Raw genomic sequence first — 20914 nt, forward strand, 5'->3', positions numbered from 1 at the left:
GTGGTTGGTATGGGATGGTCCCAATGGCGGAAGGCTGACCAAAGTTTCTTGATGAGCATCTTTGGCTTTCACTCCGAGCACACCTCCCTGATGTGGATCCTGTGCAAAGAAGTCATGTGGCTCAAACATATTGCTTGCAGATCTTCCTCCTGAGTGGATTGGGGAAAGCGGATTGTGACTTCTGGAATATGACCCCTATATGTATGTTAATTGTGAGGTCTCCCATAAAAACCCATCATCCTCATATGTACTTCCTGTTTTTAGATCACCCATGCACAAGATGAGAATAACCTGTAAACATCTAATTGATTAAATGGCCAAACACAACGATTGAATTTTCAAAATAATGACCTGGGTTCAAACCCTGTGCAGTGAGTCCTATGGCCTGAGTGGGAAAACTTGCATCCTACTCGGCCGAACAGAATTAAATACTAAAAGTGAAAGCTCTCACGTTGATTCAGCCACAATTATGTGAAGCAATATAAAGTTGAACACTCCTGAAGTCCCAAAATGAGAAAAACTAGAGGGAAACTTGACTGATACGGAAACAATAAGATAGAGCATCACATGGCATAATACTCTACCCGTGATTACCCTCCCCGAGCCTTCCTTGCAACAAATGTTTCTACAAACGTCAGCTACCCTGGTAGCTCACAAGGCACAAGCTCTTGCCTGCTTTAAACAGTGAAGGCATAGATAGCTACCATCATCCACGCAAAGCATTTAGCCACCAATGACTCCCAACCAATGGAGTAACAGAGCAATGATCAACATCACTAGGGCCAAAACCAAGCCTGACCTTCCCAGAAGGTAGTTCTTCCCTTTCCTTGCAACCTCCACTACTCTCTGAGCTCTATCGGCCCACTTCATCTGCATACATAAGAAAGATTTCAATAAATCACATATTGCATAGCAAACTCAAGCTTTGAAGGGCAGACATGGCACACTTCCATGTGGTTCTCATACCAAGCCACAAAACAGAAAAAAGAGCCAACCCTACCATCTTCTCGAGGTCATCTGGACTCAAGTTTGCCATAGCTGTCTGAGCTTTCTCTGCATCCTCTCGTGACATTCTAAAGCCCATTTTTTCACCCATAGTTACCATACTCTCAGGTGTCATATTTTGCAACATTGAAGCCATCATCTGTCGTTCAATTGTGGCATAGGAGTAAATAGATGTCCAACTAAAGCATGAGCCATCTATCAGATGAATAACATATCTTATTTGATTTACATATGGTCTAGCAAGCATACCTGCTTCATAGCTGGATCCTTCATACGCTGCCGCATTTGTTCTTGCATCTCGGGACCAATACTTGGGAGATTCAGACCTGATACATGATTTGAGTTGGTAGATTCCTGGGTAAAATCTGTGCCAGAATCTTGATCTAGTTCTGTGCCAGCCCTTGAAGATGACAAGTCCCGATTCAAAGATGGTGCTGGTGTAGATGGTCCAGACATATTGACCACATCTTGCTTTTGAAAAGATGACATCATGTCAAACACTCTCTGCATGTCCTCAGCTGACATCTGCTTGACCATATCTGATGCCAACTTGGCCATCTCAGGGGTCATTTGACCACCACTCATGGATGCTATCTGCTCCGGATTCAGATTGTTCATCATTGAGTACATGCTTCTGTATCATCCCGAATACAACAGAAAAACAGGTCAGAAACAGCCTCAGAGGTAACAATCATGGGATACCAGGGCATTGGGCAAAACCAGGACCTTTTTACCTGATCATTTCTGGATTCTGTTTAAAGCTGTCGATGGTCTGAGAAAACCTAGTTGAATTAGGTAGGACTGGTGTTTGCCTCTCAGCTCCAGATGGCTGTGGTGGGCACTGGTTTTTCTCACTCCCATCAGTGTCAGCAATTGCTGCAGTCAATCTCTCTGCCTCCTCGTCACTAATCTCTTCTATGATAGGCCCTGTAGTACACATCACACAGAGTGACTAATGGTTTAACAACTGCATCTTATACAAATAATTGCCATGAACTCATTGCCCTCCCACCGTTTGCGCTTGGCACACATCCATCTTCCTCCCCGACTTCTTCTCCTTGACTTTCAAGCTGATCTTTAAGTTGCCTGTGAACCTTTCACCATGTTAAGAGACGGGACTCAAAAGCAAATGGCATTATGCATATCATCTCACACACCACCCCCCCCCCCCCCCCCCAAAAAAAAAGTCAATAAAAACACACAAACTGGAAATATACCTTAATGCTTCTTTGACTGTTTCATCATCGGAAGCAACTTTAGCAGCTTTGCTCATATCTATGAAAGCTAACTGCTCAAAACAGTGATAAAGATTGGTGATTAGATTATACGAAGGGTCTATACAATCATCTCATTCTCAATATCCAAACCCTCTTCTCAAAGCCTCCCCAAAAGTGCAAGCAAAAAACAGTTTGGAACCAGCACTAAAATGCCCTAAGAACCTTGGGTTGTTTTTTCCCCTGAAAACCCTCAGTATTGCTACCAGTATCCATGCACCTATGCAGACTGAAGACAAGCATAGAAAGGTACTCACTCTCAGCTTTCCTAGTTCTTTGTATGCTTGACCTCGCCGATACAGAGCCTTCAGATTGTTTGCATCGCTCTCTAAAACCTGATATAGAATGGTAAGATGTGAGTTTATAAAGATACATTCATACTACCCACCATGTTAGATGCTACCATCAAAAGACAAAAAGAGAACCTCTGTGCCTTCTGCTACTGTTTTGCCGAATTCTCCCATCTTCAAATAACACGACATCAGATTTAACGAGCAGGCCAGCCGCAAAGTAGCTGCTTCAGATGTTGGCATCCCTGACAGGTTCTGCTTGGCCTGTTATAGCAGAAATGGTAGGATAGATTGCATGAGAAGGCTTTCAGAGTCGTTACATATGGTCTTTACCATTGTCTAAGTTTACTCTTGATCTATTTACACAGACAGATTCCTGTAATTTTAAAAAAAGCACACTTACTAGATAATATTTTTCTGTTGCCTCACTATACTTCCCAATTCCATGCAGTTGGTTTCCCTGCCAGGGTCAGAAAAATTAACCAAGCATAATTTTGGCTTTTAAAAACAAGTACAGATCAACCCTTTTCATCACGGACGAACGTGAAGCCAGTAAAACCCAGCTCCATCCAGCCATCACATGCAAGGGACACAACAAACAATCATGTCTACTCACTTGATTCTTCAAAGTTCGGGCTCCCTGAAACTTATATGTTCTCTGTGCATCCGCTTGTACCCTCATTGCTGCTATTTCTTCAGGAGATGCATGTGCTAATCGGGAACTCATTTCTGCCATATCTTCAGGCCGTAAGCATTTCATCTGTTCAGCAGCAAAGCGTATATCATCTGCTTTCAGATTCTTCATACCATCTGTGGCCATGCGGATCAGATCTGGGTTGCTCATCATCTGTCAAAACCAGAGAAACAAAGCCAACTAAAAATGAATGTTGAAAGATTGAAATAAGAGTAGCTACAGATAAGAACACAGTTGTCCATGACCATAAAAACTCAACTAAGACCCACCAAAGTTTTGGTGAACTCGAAAAAAATCACATACTGTCTCTGCAGGAAGACTTATGGCCTTCACACATCATGCCCAGCCTATCAGACAAGGTCAAGAGCCTTGCCCACATCAATAACATGCATGCGGCCTCTATGCATAAATGTGATCCTGTTGGTTTTATATTCTTTGCAAGCCTCAAGCCTATGATGCCAAGGCTTGCCAAGTAATACATCACATCCATTGAGAGGGGCAATCAAGAAATGCTCATGATCCACCCTGTATATGAATGCGCAACTTTCAATAAGAGGCGTGACCTGCACCTCTTTGCCAACGAAAGTTGCCTCTGCTTCAATATGGGTCCCATGTCCCCAATCTCTATGCCCAAGGCGGCTGCCATCTGTGTAGAGATGAAATTATCTGTTGCACAATCATCAAACATAAGTAAGGCAGGCTGATCCTTGATTTGTCCCCAAGCTTTGCATACCACTCTCTCTTTGCCATCATGCTCAGTGGTGCCCTGCACATCGGGTATGGCATGCACATTTGCCTTTGGTGGCTTATCTTCATGCTTTTGCTTACGGGTAGGGCATTGCCTAAACATGTGCTCTTTACTACCACAAGAAAAGCATTTCCCCTCTTTCGCATATTGCTCCGTTTGCTCGGGGATCAAGCCAAACTTGTTTTTCTTTGTTGCAATGTCTTTGGATGGGGTTCTTTCAGCGTTACCACCCTTTTGGGCTTCATGAAAGCTCTTTTTAGGCGGCTGTCTCTTTGCCCTTAGAACCTCCCTGATCTTGCTTAATTTTAAGTACCAATTGCTCTGTAGCAAGAGCAGATGCTATGAGCTACTGAAGAGTGTGTTTCGGGTGCAATTCAATGCCCGAATGATAAGCTGGTTGCAATCCCGAGCGAAACTTCCTCTTCCTTTCATCCTCGGAGAGTTGCATAAAGAGAGTTACCTCAAGCAACACTTTCCAAAACTTATTGACATACTGCTACACACTTTCTTCATGGTCTTTTTGCTCAAGTCTATCCCACTTTTGGGTGAGAGTTTGCTCCGCATTAGGAGACAAAAATTGGGCATAAAATATATCCTTAAACTCTTTCAAAGTGCAAATGGGATCTTTGGTGGTCTTTTCACTGATCCACCAATGGGCAATTGTCCCCTTCAAGAACATGCTTGCATGACGAATTTTGGACTTCTCAGTGAAGTTCTCATCACTAAAAGCAATGTCAAACTGTGCCACAAAAGCTAGCACCTTAGAGGCATCATACTCTCCATGGAAGGTATCAAATTTCACGGGCTTATCCCCTGCTTTGAACTCCATGAGCTTCTTGGGATATGGTACATGTTCTTCTCTTTTTCTCTTCCCCTTATCCAACGAGGCAGCCCTCTCTGCATAGGCTTCATGGGCAATCAAAGATGTTTCAAGAGGCACGGTGGCATGTGCATTATGAATCTGTGGCTCCGATGCATGTAACCTCCCCAAATGATGCAATGTCTCACCTCAAGACAATTCAATGGGCAAAGTCTTTCGGCTTGCATGCTGACCACTCTCTCCATGATATACCTTTGAAGAATCCACAAGACCATCATGTGGCCCACTAGCTCCAACATGCACATACTTATTGCCTCTTGTCCCATGAGGAGTAGATGCATGGCGAGAAGTGACTGATACCTCTTCCTTGTGTATAAAGGACCTCAACCGTTGAGATGCTGGGTCTCCCAGCTTCAAACGAGGTGGATTTTTGAACACTAGCTCTCCATCCTCTCCTTCCTTGAGATCACCCTTGCGGATGAGATAAGAGAGTGCCAACTCCCTTGGCTTCTTGCCCACTTCACGAGCCATGGACTCAAAGGTCATATCCACCATAGCATCAGCTTTCCTTGCTTCAATGACACTTTGTACATGGGAATCTTCATGCAGAAATTTCAGCTCTTGCTCCTTTGCCTGCAAAAGCTTCTTCATGTGCTCCAATTCAGCCCTCAGTGCATTGGGCTCATCCTCATGCATAGGCTCTTTTCCACGGGATGGCTGTCCCATGAATGCACTGTCATAACCTCTCTCAAGAGGTTTGTCCTTCCAAGCAATGCATCAGAATCACGTGAAGCACTTGGTTGACCTCTTGAATCTGGCACCTCCAAAGGATTGCCTTGGCTGTCCATTTAGTCAAGTGTTTGTGTATGCTTCCAATCTCAAAACACCATGTCTCCTCTTGAGAAAGAGAGACAATCGGGCTCTAATACCAATGTAACCGCTCCCTACAGGAGGCCTACAAATCGGAAGACAAAATACACATTTTTAGATCACTTAACTAATATCAACAATGGACATTATTAGCAACATTAAAACTGAAAATGACCAACACTGGGGCCGAAAAGGGCCCCCCCCTCCCCCCCCCAATACATTTGTATTTCTTGGAGCATTTATATGTACAAGTGTCACGGGCCAATAGGCCAGATTTCTTCTCACATGGAGTGAATACAACTCAAACGATTGGGTACTTGTCGATGAAGTCTAGACAGTCGAAGAAGTCCCAAGTCACAGGCACACTTCCATCTTAACTAGGTGCACACCTATCTTTCACTGGTCTTTCGGGACCGTGCACCAACAGGCACACCCGTACTAGCACAGGCAAAGGGGTACACCGCGGAGGGAACTATACCTCGTTCTCCTCGTTAAGCTTTGCTCCCGGATTCCCTAGTGTTTCTAACCTTCACTCGCTCTCATAAATTCTAAGGACGCGGTTAGCACTATCACTCAGGGAAAAACTAACCAAACTAGGAAAGCTTCTTAAGTATGGTTAGCATAAATATGCTTTGTTCCTGCTCTGCACAAAACTTAAAGAAATCTTTGAACTTAATTTAACAAATTTTAGTTTTACACAAATAAGAAATACAAGGCACCTAGTATAGCTTATAGCAGGAGTCAATGGAGATGCATTCCCATCACCATGCAATTGGGTCCACCTAGGACAATAAGTACAGGTCCTCGTTCAGCAAGTTCAAGTCTGGTACAGCAAGTATAAGTCCTGGTACAGCAAGTGCAAGCCTAGTACAGTTCAAATACAATAGGGTATAATCAAGTACATCAAATACAACGAGATACAATCAAGTGCAAGCCTAGTACAGTTCAAATACAACAAGGTACAATCAAGCACATCAAGGTACAATCAAGTACATGCTGGTACAATCTAGTACAAGTACAATCTGGTACAGTAGGTACAGATCTGGTATAGCAAGTACAATTCATGTACATCAGGTACAATCTGGTACAACAGGTGCACGTGCAGTCTACAGGCAAGTATAGGGCAGGTACAACACACGGGTGCAGGTACAACAGTAAGTACGATAGTCGTACAATAGTTGTAGGCTTGTACAAGGCAAGTAGAGCTCACGGCAGCGGGTACAGCAATATAGGAGGCGGGTTCAGGTTGGAGGCGGGTACAACAAAATACAACACATGGACCGCAAGCGATGGAGAGAGGATAGTTGGCCACCACCCATGTGGGGGAGAATAAAAATGTTCCATGCAAAACCTTTAATTTAAAGGTTATAAAGCCTTACTATATATTTAATACTTACGGGCACTATCCAAAGAAAATGTCCAGCCCAAATTTTAAATGTGTGAACACATTAGCTTATAAACATTACAGTTAACCATAGCTTATGGATTTTACATTTTAAAAGGGCCAAAATGACAATACTTACCGCATGTTCACACACCACACCAATGTGTCAGCATGCAGCACTCCCACGGTACACTAGGGGCGTCCCCGTCCAGTGTACTGGCACGGCAAAACAAGCAAACACATGTAAACAAATCATGTGAAAACAAGTTTATGCATGCAATCATAAATGCATGCGCACATGTAATGGACGAAATCTCCTTTCATGAAACTAGTACAAAAAGTTCCTGTCGGGCACAAAACTGACGCGACAGAAATATGAATATATGTCCTAGTCTTTCTATGGAGTGACAATCCCATAGGTAAGACACCATCCTGGCCATACACGGGTGGCACCAACAGGCTCCCGTCCATACCGTACGAAGCAGGTCACACATGGGTGGCACGAATCTGGCTCCCATCCATGTGACACCAAAAGACTGGCCCTTTCACATGGGACACCGGCCTAACATGGCACAAATCTAGCCGCTCTATGGAGTGACAATCCCATAGATTTGGCTCCAGAAATGGAGATGGACCAAATGGTGACAGTAATAGCTCCCTGTCCTCCAACTCTAGCCATGGAACACCTACAATAATGAAATCAGCCAAGTTGTCATGTGCACAAAGTGTATCTACCATATGCGACACGCACACAAGACTAGCTTCGAGGCTTGGGAAAGCTTGGAGCTATGCAAGCTGATTGGCGAGCTGGGCTAGGGATAGATTGACAAGCAGGCACCCAAGTGTGGACGGGCGGGTATGGATGCCCAGTGACCTGCCAAGAGCCTATAAAAGGGTGGCCAAGGTTAGTCAGTTGGCCATAGAGTCTCGCGAGTCTTTGTGAGAGCTCTATGCTCAGGGGCCTGGATCTAGTGCAGACGTGCACCTACTTTATTCAGCCAAGGCCAACAGCAGTCTCGAGGCCCGCGAGGGTAGCTCCTTGGCAGTATGGGACGTCATGGGGTAGAGACTGGTCGGTGCGTTTACTAGTTAGCTCAGCTCGTGGCTCGGTGGGGACAGCCAAGACTTGTGGCTTTTGCCCACGGCTGTCATGGTTGGGTGGTGAGTCAGGCCTGCATTCCCTTTGTTGGGTAGGAGGGAAGCTAGCCTGCACACACACACAACCTCAAGCACAGAGAAACGTGAGAGTGCTGGAAAAGATGTACTCAATAATGATATGAAATGAAAGTACAAGTGAGTACTAAAAGGCCTAGGGCAAAGTGCCCAACACACATAAGTGTATTCACACGAGAAAAAATCTGTGTCCAGTTACAGGGAATGAAACCGGCCTTCAGAAACTTGACGGGCGGTGAACACACTTAATCACACTTAAATCGCTTTACGAACTGGAATAATAAATTTGGAAGAAGAAGAAAAAGAATAAGCAAAGCTAGAGTGCTCTTGCACAAAAGACCAATAGGCCCCAAAGCGTGGCGCCCTCGCAGGTATTTATTTATCACTCGAGGGTCGGCGTAGCCCTTGTACATCCAAGGCTTGTCAGAATATGCAGCGGAGATGATGACCAAATCTGGGAACACAAGAGCAAAAGCAAAAACGCAGGCAGAAAAACAGCACAAGAGAGAGAGAGATGTAGGCGTGTAACTCTGCTCTGATATACACAAGAAGATCCCGAGGAATGATACAAATGAGGTATGGGGGCTGAGGACCTATATATACCCCCCTAGAGGGGGGTCGGCCAGCAGAAGGAATGCCCACGACTGATGAAAAGACCCACGACTGCATAAATGCAGTCGGCCAGCAAACAGGTGCCCACGACTGATCAAATCCAGTCGGCCAGCAGCCCAGTAGCCCACGACTGATCAACATGGAGTCGGCCAGCACTGGGGTGCTCTTGGCATCACCTGGCAGCCCTCCCAAGCCTCAGAAAAATGGGAAAAAATAGGGGAAAAATACGGAGAGTGGGGAAAAATGGAAAAACAGCTCATAAGGGCGGGCACACCCACAACAAAGGCCCTGGTGTATAAATCTAGACAGGAGATGACTTCTAACACCCCCTCTCAGCTCCTGGCTGTGTAATCAACCACTGGGAGCTGGGGTGCCGCCTGAGAAAATCCTGAGAGCGACTTCGTGAAGAGGTCCACCGTACTGTCCTCCGTCGAACAGAACTCCAGCAAGATGTCATCAGCAACGATCTGTTCACAAACAAAGTGCCTCTGGATGACCATGGGTTCCTCCAATGGAAGCCCAAACCTGCAATGTAACCTCCTCCTGCTGCTCCGTAAAACTGCTCCTGGGCCTGAAGTAGATCCCCTCGTGTCCGGAACTCCTCCCCAAACTGAGTCACTCCATCCGCGGAGTCGGACTCCATCCAACAATCCCCCTCCTGTGTACAAGAGTCCATGATCCTTCGCATGCTGCAGAAACCACAGGAAACGCAATCCTGCCTCACAAAGAGACATCTGCAACCAAGAGCTCAACTGCCTCATCAAGAAGCTCCCGTCCAATCCGGTGTTCATCAACCAGATCAATGAACCATACAGCTTCTGAGTCACAGAGACATCACACTGCTCACAAGGATCAACACTTGTTACGGTGCACAAGCAAGTCCTGGAAACCTGATGAAACCTGTCAACTACCCCCTCTGAATCCGGAACCACAAAGCCTGGAGAAACCACCTCCTTCTCGAGGTAATCACCAGTCACCTGCCTGGCTTTCCGAAAGGTCCCCGTGGAAAGAACATCCTTAACTACTGGAAGTTCTATGTCCCGAACACGACGAGACATCAGAGCATAAGTGACCTGTTCAGCTTCCTCTGACTCACGAACACAAGAACTACCAACATCAGTACTGGAAAGTTCCTGCCAACTGCTGCCATCTACTGACAAGCTATCCACCACCTGGTCTCGGAAATCCCGCACCTGCAGCGTATCCACACTTGAGTAGCCATTACCAGACTGCCACTCATCACAATCCTGAGGACCTGGGAGAGAGAGTGCTGAAAGCCTGTAGACTCCATTCTCCACTCCGCCTTCCCAAACCACTTGGCCTGTTGCTTTGTCCCGGAGAGCAACAAAATGCTCATCAAACTCCACCCGTACGCCAGTCTTGCAAACCTGATGCACTGACAACAGATGAAAACCAAGTGCCGGAACATACAACACCTGGGAGGAATGCTTCCCCCCTCTGCCATCGGGAACTATCTCCATCCTGCCCTCACTGTGAACTGGGATAGTGGACGTATCCCCAGTAAGAATATGACCAGAAAGCCTGCAGAGATCCTATAAACCGGAACGGGAAGGAGTCATGTGCCTGGAAGCACCACTATCGAGAATCCACTCCCGAGTATCCGTTGCGGAGAGTCCTCCAATCTCCTCCCTGCCTGAAGAAAATGAAGCATCGGTGTCCATCACCTCCAAGTGCACAAAAGCCGGAGTCTTCATGATTGCTGAGGAGTCTTCACCCTTCTCGGTCTTCCGCTTGGGACACTGCCTCCAGTAGTGGCCTTTCTCGCCACAATCATTACAGGTCCTCTCTGCCTTCAGTTTCTCGCGGCGGTCAGCGTCGGACTTCTTCTCAGAAGACTTCTCCGATGAAGCCTTCCCTTTGCCCGAGTTACGGCCTTTCGACCGTTGGCCAGTAAAGGCCTCCGAACCTCCACCCTGAGGAGGGTTCGTGAATCGTTCCTCCTGGTCCAGGACCATGGGCACAAGCTCCTCCCACGTGATGGTGCTGAGCCTGCCCACTGGTAATCAACGACGAGTAGAATGCTGAGTACGAAGAGGGCAAATGTGACAGCAACGTGATGGCCATGTCCTCTGACGATATCTCCTTCCCAGCCTGAAGAACTTCCTGCTGAAGAGCCTGCAGCTTGTTAATATGCTCCCGCATCGTCGATGACTTTACAGGGCTCATAACCCGCATCTGTACTTCCAAGGAAATCTTCTTCATGGGCGATACCCTGTTGTAAAGTGAGACCAAATGCTGCCAAATACCTCTGGCCAGCGTCATGTGCTTTACATGATTAATTACCTGTGGTGTGCAATTGAGGAAAATAAACGAACAGACCCTGGCGTTGACGCGATCCCACATCTGCGTCTGGGCCTCTCGGTCCTTTCGGGTTGACGGTAACTCCCCTTCCTCTACTTCCGGCCGTGGAACACCAACAACGACGAAATCGGCGAGATCGTAGGACTCCAGAACGGATTCCATCATCACCTTCCATATGCCGTAGTTGCTCCCGTCCAACTGACGGTCCACCGGGAACGTGGGGAGTGTCGGGATCTTCACATGTCTCTTGGCCATCTCATACAGATCTGCCATCGCGGGGATGTACTCTGAAAAGGGTGGGTGGGTGGGAACAAAGAAGAACTAAAACCTGCAAGTGGCTGTCCAGCAAATCAGCCCGCCTTCCTCTTGCTTCTCCTCTTCCCGCTCAGCCCAAAACAGTCCACCAATCAGCCACAAAACAGTCCCCCTCTTGCTCACACAAATCCCAAGACCTATCTAGAGCCTAGGCTCTGATACCATGTCAGAATATGCAGCGGAGATGATGACCAAATCTGGGAACACAAGAGCAAAAGCAAAAACGCAAGCAGAAAAACAGCACAAGAGAGAGAGAGATGTAGGCGTGTAACTCTGCTCTGATATACACAAGAAGATCCCGAGGAATGATACAAATGAGGTATGGGGGCTGAGGACCTATATATACCCCCCTAGAGGGCAGTCGGCCAGCAGAAGGAATGCCCACGACTGATGAAAAGACCCACGACTGCATAAATGCAGTTGGCCAGCAAACAGGTGCCCACGACTAATCAAATCCAGCAAACAGGTGCCCACGACTGATCAAATCCAGTCGGCCAGCAGCCCAGTAGCCCACGACTGATCAACATGGAGTCGGCCAGCACTGGGGTGCTCTTGGCATCACCTGGCAGCCCTCCCAAGCCTCAGAAAAATGGGAAAAAATAGGGGAAAAATACGGAGAGTGGGGAAAAATGGGAAAACACCTCATAAGGGCGGGCACACCCACAACAAAGGCCCTGGTGTATAAATCTAGACAGGAGATGACTTCTAACAAGGCTGACCCACAAGTAGCCTTGAGAGAGACTGCTACACCTACAGCAAGGTAAGAGAAAAAAAACACATGCACATAAACATGCACACACACACAACTTACACATGCATATACAGAGTAAAACAACATGATCAGTGAATGCTAAACAAGTTTAAAACATAATTACAATGCTTAAGAAAAAGAGGTAACATACTCAGTCCTGTAACATACCTCCCTCTTAAAACAAAGCAATCGTCCTCGATTGTTCATTCAAAGGATCTGCCAACTAAAACAGAACCTAAGAGAGCAATGAGAAAGCGATGTCCTGCCAACTGAAACAGAACATCTGAATAACATAAATCAAGAGCTTCCACCTCGTGAATAGTCATGTCCCCCTAGATGCATTACCTGCTCCGCTTATGGCCATCCCTCAGGACCCACGATCAACAGTACATCATGAACATGAGTAAACACTCATGCATATCAACCGAAAGTCTAGAATAGGCGTCCCCATTCTCTCAAAAGATTCGTATATCCATGAATCAAACCATGTGACTAGTACACATATATCATAGAAATCCCATAGACATATATACTGTCAGTTCACTATCTCGGGTGTGCTGATAAGAACACCAAGCGACTTCCAAATCTCATCCAAGTGAACTCTGTGAGAAGGGAGCGGAGTCACCCCCCTCTTGAGCAACAGATAGTACTCCGGAATCCACAGTTGAACCTATTGAAGCACTTTCTAAGGTAGGCTCCAAACCAAAAGCCTCGAGGTAAAGTTGTAGTATCCTCGGTGAATCTGCCAAGTCACCCTCCTCCATCCACTTCGAATCCATAGGTGAATAGTTCACAAACTTCACCAGATATCGACGTGAAACTTTTCCTCTGACTTTTCTTTCTTGATGTGCCAGAATCTGTTCCGATTGAAGAATCTCATTAAGTTCTTCTTCCTCTGGTTGTGTCTCATCAACCTGATCTATAGGCACCTCACCTCTGAAAGGTCTATGAAGACTCACATGGAATGCATTATGAATCCTCCAATGATCCGGTAACTGAAGACGATAAGAAACATCACTCATCTTCTCAATCACCTGAAAAGGCCCATAGTACCGCCTACTCAATTTAGGATATAAACTCTGTTTACCCTTCATTTTCCTTGAGTCTTTTGTCGCTGCAGAGAACAGGCGCGTGCTGCATCAGAACTTGTCGCTGGTCGCCCTTGTGCAACGCTGGTTACTGGTCGACTGTGTGACCAGTCACAGGCAGGTGGGTGGAGAGAAGCAGCAGCGTGGGCAGGCGCATCCACGCTGCCCAGCAGACTTAGCCACGCTGCCTACGTGTAGCATTACACAAGGCGCATAAACACAAAGCGTCGACTTCAAGCGTGAGCGAGCGCTTGGCATAGAAGGCGCTAGGCGAATACACGGCGCAGGCAAAATATGCATGCGAAGGCAGCAGCACAAAGCGTGGAGTAGAAGCGATAGGCGAAGCGTGAGCTGGCCAACTGAAACTAAAGCGAGCACTAAGCGAAGGCGGCGTTGGCTACTATAGCGCTACACGATAGTCGGCTGGTCCACGAGGCGGATAAACTTGTAGCGCTACAAGGCGTCAAATCACTAGATATCCAGTGGTCGAGCGAACACAGGCGACCAGCACAGAAAGGGGGCGGCCAGCAGCCCACACAGCCAGCCCACGTGGCCGCCCAGCACCGAAGGCGCCGCCGTACAGCACAACAGCAGCAGCAGCAGAATCCTCCTTTTTCTGCAGCAGCATCATCATAACCCCCCTCTTTTCCTGCAAACAGAAATCAGAAATCAGAGGTATTTTGCTTCAATTTTGGATTTTCCTTGTCAATTCAATCAATTGAGCAGGTACAGGTGCCCAAATTGCTCAATTTTGAGCAAAATTGGCAAAATTGGGTGACATTGGTCACAATCAGGATCAATTTGCAGGAAATTGGTCACAATCAGGATCAATTTGCAGGAAATTGGATGTCGAAATTTGGGGCTTTTGATGTAATTGTGCAATTAAGCACTCATACATGCTGTATGATGTGAAAAATCGCACATTTGGGCAAAATTGCAGCAAATTGCAGCAAATTGCAGTGCAAATCAAGGGGCTTTTATGCCGATTTGGTTGATTTGCATGCAGGCAATCGTATTTGATGCTGTGGATAATGTGCTGATGCCTTACAAGCACTCAATGTGCCTATAAATCAAGGGGCTTTCATGTATTGGATGTATATGTGGCCAGGGGGAAGCATCGTGAACACTCTGGATGCCTTCATGTGCGTCAATGTACCATGCATGATCAGAAATTGATCTCAAATCAAGGGGCTTTTCAAGTTTGTATGCTTGTTGAGCTTGGCAAAGCAGCAGGCAAGACATTTATGCCTTGAATCCTCAAAAATCAGCTTGCAGTCAAGGGGCTTTTGCCCAATTTCTGTTCGGGACTGTTGTATGCAGTGTACGGGACTGTAAAAGTCTGATTTTCACTCATTTGCACAGCCAGGAGAGCATTTATTGCTACTGTACCTACTGGTACAGATTTGGCACATCTTTGTGCATGTTTTGGCATGGCTGTACACTGTTTTGAGTGATCAAAAGGTTCAAATTCAGCTGCTGAAATTGCCGATACAGGTTTGGTACATCATTGGTGAGCACTTAGTACTGCTGTACAGTACTTTGGAAGGGCAAAAGAGCACATTTAAGGTGCTGTCCAAAATCTGCAGCAACCAGATTTTGGTGTTTTCATCACAAAAAGTGGGAGAAAAGTTGCATTCTTGCTTCCGCAGTGGGAGATAAAGCTTGGGAGAACATTTGTGAGCACTTTGTGTGCTTTGGGTGCAGTGTTTGCACATTTTGGGTGCAGTGTTTGCACATTTGCAGGGAGTCAGGCATTACAGGTTGCATTTTGCTATGGCAACCACAGGTGAGAGCTCTTCATTGCTTCACATCAAGAAGCTTGAAGGCTCGCATAACTATGATATTTGGCAAACCCAGTGCTACAATGTGTTGCTCCAGAAAAAGCAGCACAAGCCTATCAAAGAAAGGGGTGTGATGCCCGCTTCTCTTACAGCTGAAGAATGGGAAGATATGGATGAGCTGGCAAGATCTACTATCATGTTGTCTGTGTCAGACTCATTACTTTTCAGCATTCGTGAAGAGAAGACAGCTTGGGGAATGTGGCAGAGATTGCAGGACTTGTATGCCCAACAAAGTGCCTCAAGCAAAGTGTATTGGTTGAAGAAACTCATAGGTCTTCAGATGAAGGAAGGGGCGTCTATGACAGCCCATCTAAATGAGTTTAATGGTATTGTCAGCCAGGTCATTAATCAAAAGTTGGCGATGGACGATGAGTTCAAAGCCACTTTTTTGTTATGCACTTTGCCAGAGAGTTGGGACACATTCAGGACAGCCACTAGCAATTCGAATGCTATGCTGTCATATGCAGATGTTGAGGGTGCTCTTCTTCAAGAAGAGATGAACAGGAAAAACAACTCTGTTGGAAAGTCCAATGCAATGAATGCACGTGGGAGATCCCAGCAAAGGGGGAAAAGCCAAGAAAGGGGAAGGAGCAAGTCTCGCTCCAAAAAGGATTTGGAATGCCATTATTGTGGCAAAAAGGGACACATCAAAAAGCAATGCTACAAATGGAAAAATGATCAAAAAGAAAAGGGAAAAGGCAAAGACAAAGAGAAAGATGAAGCCAAAGATGTAAAGCCAAAGGGCAAAAGTGGAGTCAAGATTGAAGAAATCAATGTGTCACATGCAGGTGGCAGTGAGGATGAGGTCCTCTTTACGTCTTCACTTGATGCCCATTCACTTCTTACAGGTGGTCATGGTATGCACTCATGGATCATTGATTCAGGTGCCTCCTTTCATGTCACAGGTTGCAGAGACTTGTTTGTCAGGTACACTGCTGGCAATGAAGGAGTGGTTTATTTGGGTGATAACCATGCATGCAAAATTCTTGGCAGAGGTGATGTGAGGCTTGTATTTTCAGATGGCTCACAGCTTATGCTCCATGATGTCAGGCATGTGCCTGAGATCAAGAAGAATCTGCTTTCTACTGGACAGCTTGATGATGCTGATTATGTTACCACATTTGGTAGTGGAAAGTGGAAGATTAGTAAGGGCTCACTGGTTGTTGCCAGAGGCTCTAAGGTGGACACTCTTTACTTTATGCATGCAGGTGTTTGTCACCATGCTAATGTAAATGCAACCGAGCTGCCGGAAATTTCTATGTGGCATAGCCGGTTGGGACACATGAGTGTCAAGGGAATGGAGCAATTGTCTCGTTTGGGTTACTTGCCTTCTCTAAAGTTTTCAAGTTTTCAGTTTTGTGAGCATTGTATATATGGTAGGCAACTACAGTGCCCCCACAAGAAAGCTCTTGGACAGAAAGATGCTCAGTTAGAGCTTGTGCATACAGATGTATGTGAGATGCCTCAGCTTTCTTTGGGAGGGGCAAAATATTTTGTGTCTTTTATTGATGATGCCACACGCAAGGTGTGGGTCTATCCTCTTCGTTTGAAGAGTGATACATTCTCAGTGTTTGAGAAGTTTGTTGCTCTTGTTGAGAATCAAACTGGCAAAACACTGAAGGCTTTGCGTTCCGACAATGGGGGAGAGTATATGTCCAAACAGTTTCAGGACTTTTGTGATGCTAAAGGCATCAAGAGGGAGCTCTCTACTCCTTATGATCCTCCACAAAACGGGACAGCAGAGAGGATGAACAGGACCATACAGGAGAAGGTCCGTTCTATGTTGTCACATGCTGCATTACCTCATGGTTTTTGGGCTGAAGCTGTTATGACAGCCGTTCACCTTATAAATAGGTCACCTAACACGAGGCTTGGTGGGAAAGTGCCAGAAGAAGTATGGATAGGGAAGCCTCCGTCATACAAGCACTTGAGAGTGTTTGGTTGCGTTGCGTACGTGCACATACGCAGGGAAATGCACACCAAACTTGATCCTAAGTCTCACAAATGCATATTCCTAGGATATGGTGACAGAGGTGAAATGGGGTATAGACTTTGGGATCCCATGAATAGAAAGATCATACGCAGCAATGATGTCATTTTTTATGAAACATGCATGTATAAGGAGCCTGCAAGGCAACAGGAGCCTGGCAGAGTCATCTTTGATGATGATGGACATCATGGACAACAACAAAGGGCTGTAAATCAGCCATTACAGCAGGAAAACCAGCCCTTAAATGGTGCTGAAAATGGTCCAAATGGACAGCCAGATATGGCAGAAGATATCCCTATGGATGTACCACAGTTGGAGGAGATACCGGGCATGATATTTCAGCCTTATGGCATGGAACAGGAGCCACCAATGGGTGATATGCAGGCTGGACAGCAACCTGCAAATGATGGTCATTGGGTACGGAGGTCCACTAGACCCTCCAGAGCCCCTGACAGGTTTGTTCCAGGGGTTGACTATTTGATGCTTACTGACTGTGGGGAGCCCTCATGTTATAAGGAGGCTTTACAGAGGGCAGACAAGGCTCTTTGGGAGCGTGCCATGAAGTCAGAGATGGATTCTCTGCATAAAAATGAAACATGGAAGTTGGTGCATTTGCCTGCAGGCAAGAAAGTTTTGCCATGCAAGTGGGTATACAGGCTCAAAGTTGCACCAGATGCAAAGCCAAGATACAAAGCCAGGTTAGTGGCTAAGGGCTTCAAGCAGGAATATGGTGTGGACTTTGATGAGATCTTCTCTCCAGTGGTCAAAATGACCACACTTAGAGCTGTGTTGGCTTTGGTTGCGCATGATGATCTGGACTTGATTCAGATGGATGTGAAGACTGCTTTTCTTCACGGTGATCTCCATGAGGAGATATATATGCAGCAGCCAGAGGGTTATGCAGTGAGTGGAAAGGAGAAGCTTGTATGCAAGCTAAAAAAGAGTCTTTATGGGCTCAAACAGGCACCAAGGGAATGGTATCATAAATTTGATACATTCATGAAATCTCAGAAATTCAGGAGAAGTGACATAGATCACTGCTTGTACACCAAGAAAGCTTTGGATGGCAGTCTCTTGATTCTCATTTTGTATGTTGATGATATGTTGATTGCCGGGAAATCTCGTAAAGAGATGGATGCCTTGAAGCAGAGGCTGCATCAAACCTTTGATATGAAGGATTTGGGTGATGCAAATCACATCTTGGGTATGCGGATACTTCGGGACAGAAATCAACATGTGTTGTATTTGTCTCAGAAGGAATACATTGGCAAAGTCTTGCAGAGGTTCAATATGGACGGGGGGAAGAAAGCTAGTACTCCTTTGCCTCCATATGTGAAACTCAGTGCTATGGACAGCCCACAGTCGGATAGTGACAGGGCTGATATGGCCAAGATTCCGTATGCTTCAGCTTGTGGCAGTCTCATGTATGCCATGGTTGCTACTAGGCCGGACATTGCATTTGCAGTGGGAGTGGTTTCTAGATACATGGCCAACCCTGGCAAGAAGCATTGGGAAGCAGTGAAAGGTGTCATGAGATACCTGAAGGGCACACAGGATATGTGCATATGTTTTGGCAAACAGGATGCATTGGTGCATGGTTACACGGATTCGGATTATGCCGGTCATCCAGATAACCGGAAGTCTACTACCGGTTATGTGTTTACATTCACAGGAGGTGCTGTGTCATGGATATCCAGGATGCAGAAGTGCATTGCCTTATCTACTACAGAGGCCGAGTATATTGCAGCCACAGAGGCTTGCAAGGAGGCATTATGGCTATCTCGGTTAGTGGTTGATTTGGGCTATACAGGGGATATTCCATCGTTGCATTGTGACAGTCAGAGTGCCATCCAGTTGGCAAAGAACCCTGTCTTTCATGCAAAGACGAAGCATGTGGATGTGAAGTATCACTTCATCAGAGAGGTGATAGAGAACAAGCAAATTCAGCTTGTTAAGATTCACACGGATGACAACCCGGCTGATCTGTTGACAAAGAGTTTGCCTCCGGAGCGGTTTGCTCATTGCAGACACTTGATGGGCATTGGATGAGGCCAGTTTCAGCCTTGATTTGGCCTTGTATATTATCATGTACATGCTGATTTTTCTTTTCCTTTACTTAAGGGCACTTTGCCTTTAAGTGGGAGGTTGTTGGGGTAAAGGCATAATGCCCACCCTTATAGTGTGTACAAGCCCATAAGTTATAGTACATAGTACACTTAGTACTTTTAATGTACTAAGTGCACTATGTGTACTAGTGCAATATACATGTGTGATAGGGGAGTCACACACTCATACTTGGTGAGTTGACTTATCCCCACAACTCTCTCTCTCTCTCTCTCCCTTGCTTCTCTGTGTATGTCTCCCACATGACTCTTAACCCTAATTCCTGATTCTCCCATCACACTTTGCATCCATCGGTGAATAGTTCTTGAACTTCACAAGATAGCGACGGAAAACTTTACCTCGTACCTTCCTTTCTTTATGTGCCAGTATCTGCTCTGGAATCAGAACCTCATCCAATTCCTCAACTTCCGGCTGTGCCTCATCGGATACATCCTCAGGCACATCCCCACGGAAAGGTCTAAGAAGACTCACGTGAAAAGCATTGTGAATCCTCCAGTGATCTGGTAACTTCAAACGATAGGTTACCTCACCAATCTTTTCCAAAACCGGAAAAGGCCCATAATATCGCATGCTCAACTTAGGGAATAAGCGCTCTTTACCCTTCATCTTCTTGAGCCTAGCCTTTTCAAAGCGCAAAAGAACCCAATCACCCAATGCAAACTGTAAATCACGTCTGTGACGGTCTGCGGCTTTCTTTTGCTTCTGCTGAGTTTTCTGGAGGGCCAACTTAACTCTCCGATAAGCTTCATCCAAGCTCTGCACATACTGATCAGCCTCAAAGATCTTATCCTTTGTATGCAAAATGGGTGGTACCTTCTTCCCTCCTTCTACAATCTCAAAAGGCGCCTTGCCTGTCGAGCTATGTACAGTGTTGTTATATGCAAACTCCACCAGAGGAAGATACTTTTCCCATTGTTGCTTGTGCTCTGACACATAACACTTGAGAAGATCCAACACTGTAGAGTTAGCCTCTTCTGACTGACCATCTGTCTGTGGATGAAATGACGATGAAAACTTGAGAGTTGTACCCATGTTGTCAAACAACCCTCTCCAAAACAAACTCGTCATCCGTGGATCACGGTCACTAATGATAGACGTAGGCAAGCCATGATACTTGAAGATGTTCGCCATGAACAACTTCACCATATGATCCACTTTAATTGTCTTCCGCACGGGAATGAAATGTGCCTGCTTACTGAACCTGCATATGATAGTCCAGATGCCATCATTTCCCGTTTGTGTCCGTGGAAGATCAAATACAAAATCCATGGCAATGCTCTCCCAAGGTCTATCCGGAATAGGTAAAGGCTGTAATAACCCAGGTGTCTTCTGACGGTCAAACTTTAGCTTCTGACATACGATGCATTGCCTCACAAAGGCATCAACATCTCTTCTCAAGGTTGGCCAATAAAAGAAAGTCTCCACTGCTTTGACCGTGGCGTCAATACCTCTATGACTTGCATACGGTGGAGCATGACTTTCAATCATAACCTTGAGTCGCAATGGCCTGGTAACACACAGTCTGCCATGCATCAATAAAAACCCATCTCTGAGAGTATAGTGCTCATGCCGCTGACCCTCAGACATCTGATCATACAACCTTTCAAAGTCCT

At 46.0% G+C, this 20914-nt stretch overlaps 1 protein-coding gene across 1 annotated transcript in view; it reads right to left on the minus strand.

Annotated features, from left to right (window-relative positions):
- Positions 1–281: 281 nt before the first annotated feature.
- The window catches only part of LOC147611768 (outer envelope protein 61-like), a 47168-nt gene continuing 26535 nt past the window's right edge, over positions 282–20914 (minus strand). The window contains exons 2-11 of the mRNA XM_086784832.1: positions 3186–3416; positions 2973–3029; positions 2705–2833; positions 2537–2614; positions 2223–2293; positions 2018–2091; positions 1740–1932; positions 1255–1639; positions 1001–1144; positions 282–870 (exon numbers count right to left, since the gene is read on the minus strand). Coding sequence (XP_086640958.1) covers positions 724–870; positions 1001–1144; positions 1255–1639; positions 1740–1932; positions 2018–2091; positions 2223–2293; positions 2537–2614; positions 2705–2833; positions 2973–3029; positions 3186–3416 — 1509 coding nt within the window. The 3' untranslated portion in view covers positions 282–723. The remainder of the gene's footprint in view (positions 871–1000; positions 1145–1254; positions 1640–1739; positions 1933–2017; positions 2092–2222; positions 2294–2536; positions 2615–2704; positions 2834–2972; positions 3030–3185; positions 3417–20914) is intronic.

Source organism: Cibotium barometz, chromosome 47 (genome assembly GCF_041138505.1).
Source record: "Cibotium barometz isolate CiBa-2024 chromosome 47, ASM4113850v1, whole genome shotgun sequence".
Classification (NCBI taxonomy): domain Eukaryota; kingdom Viridiplantae; phylum Streptophyta; class Polypodiopsida; order Cyatheales; family Cibotiaceae; genus Cibotium; species Cibotium barometz.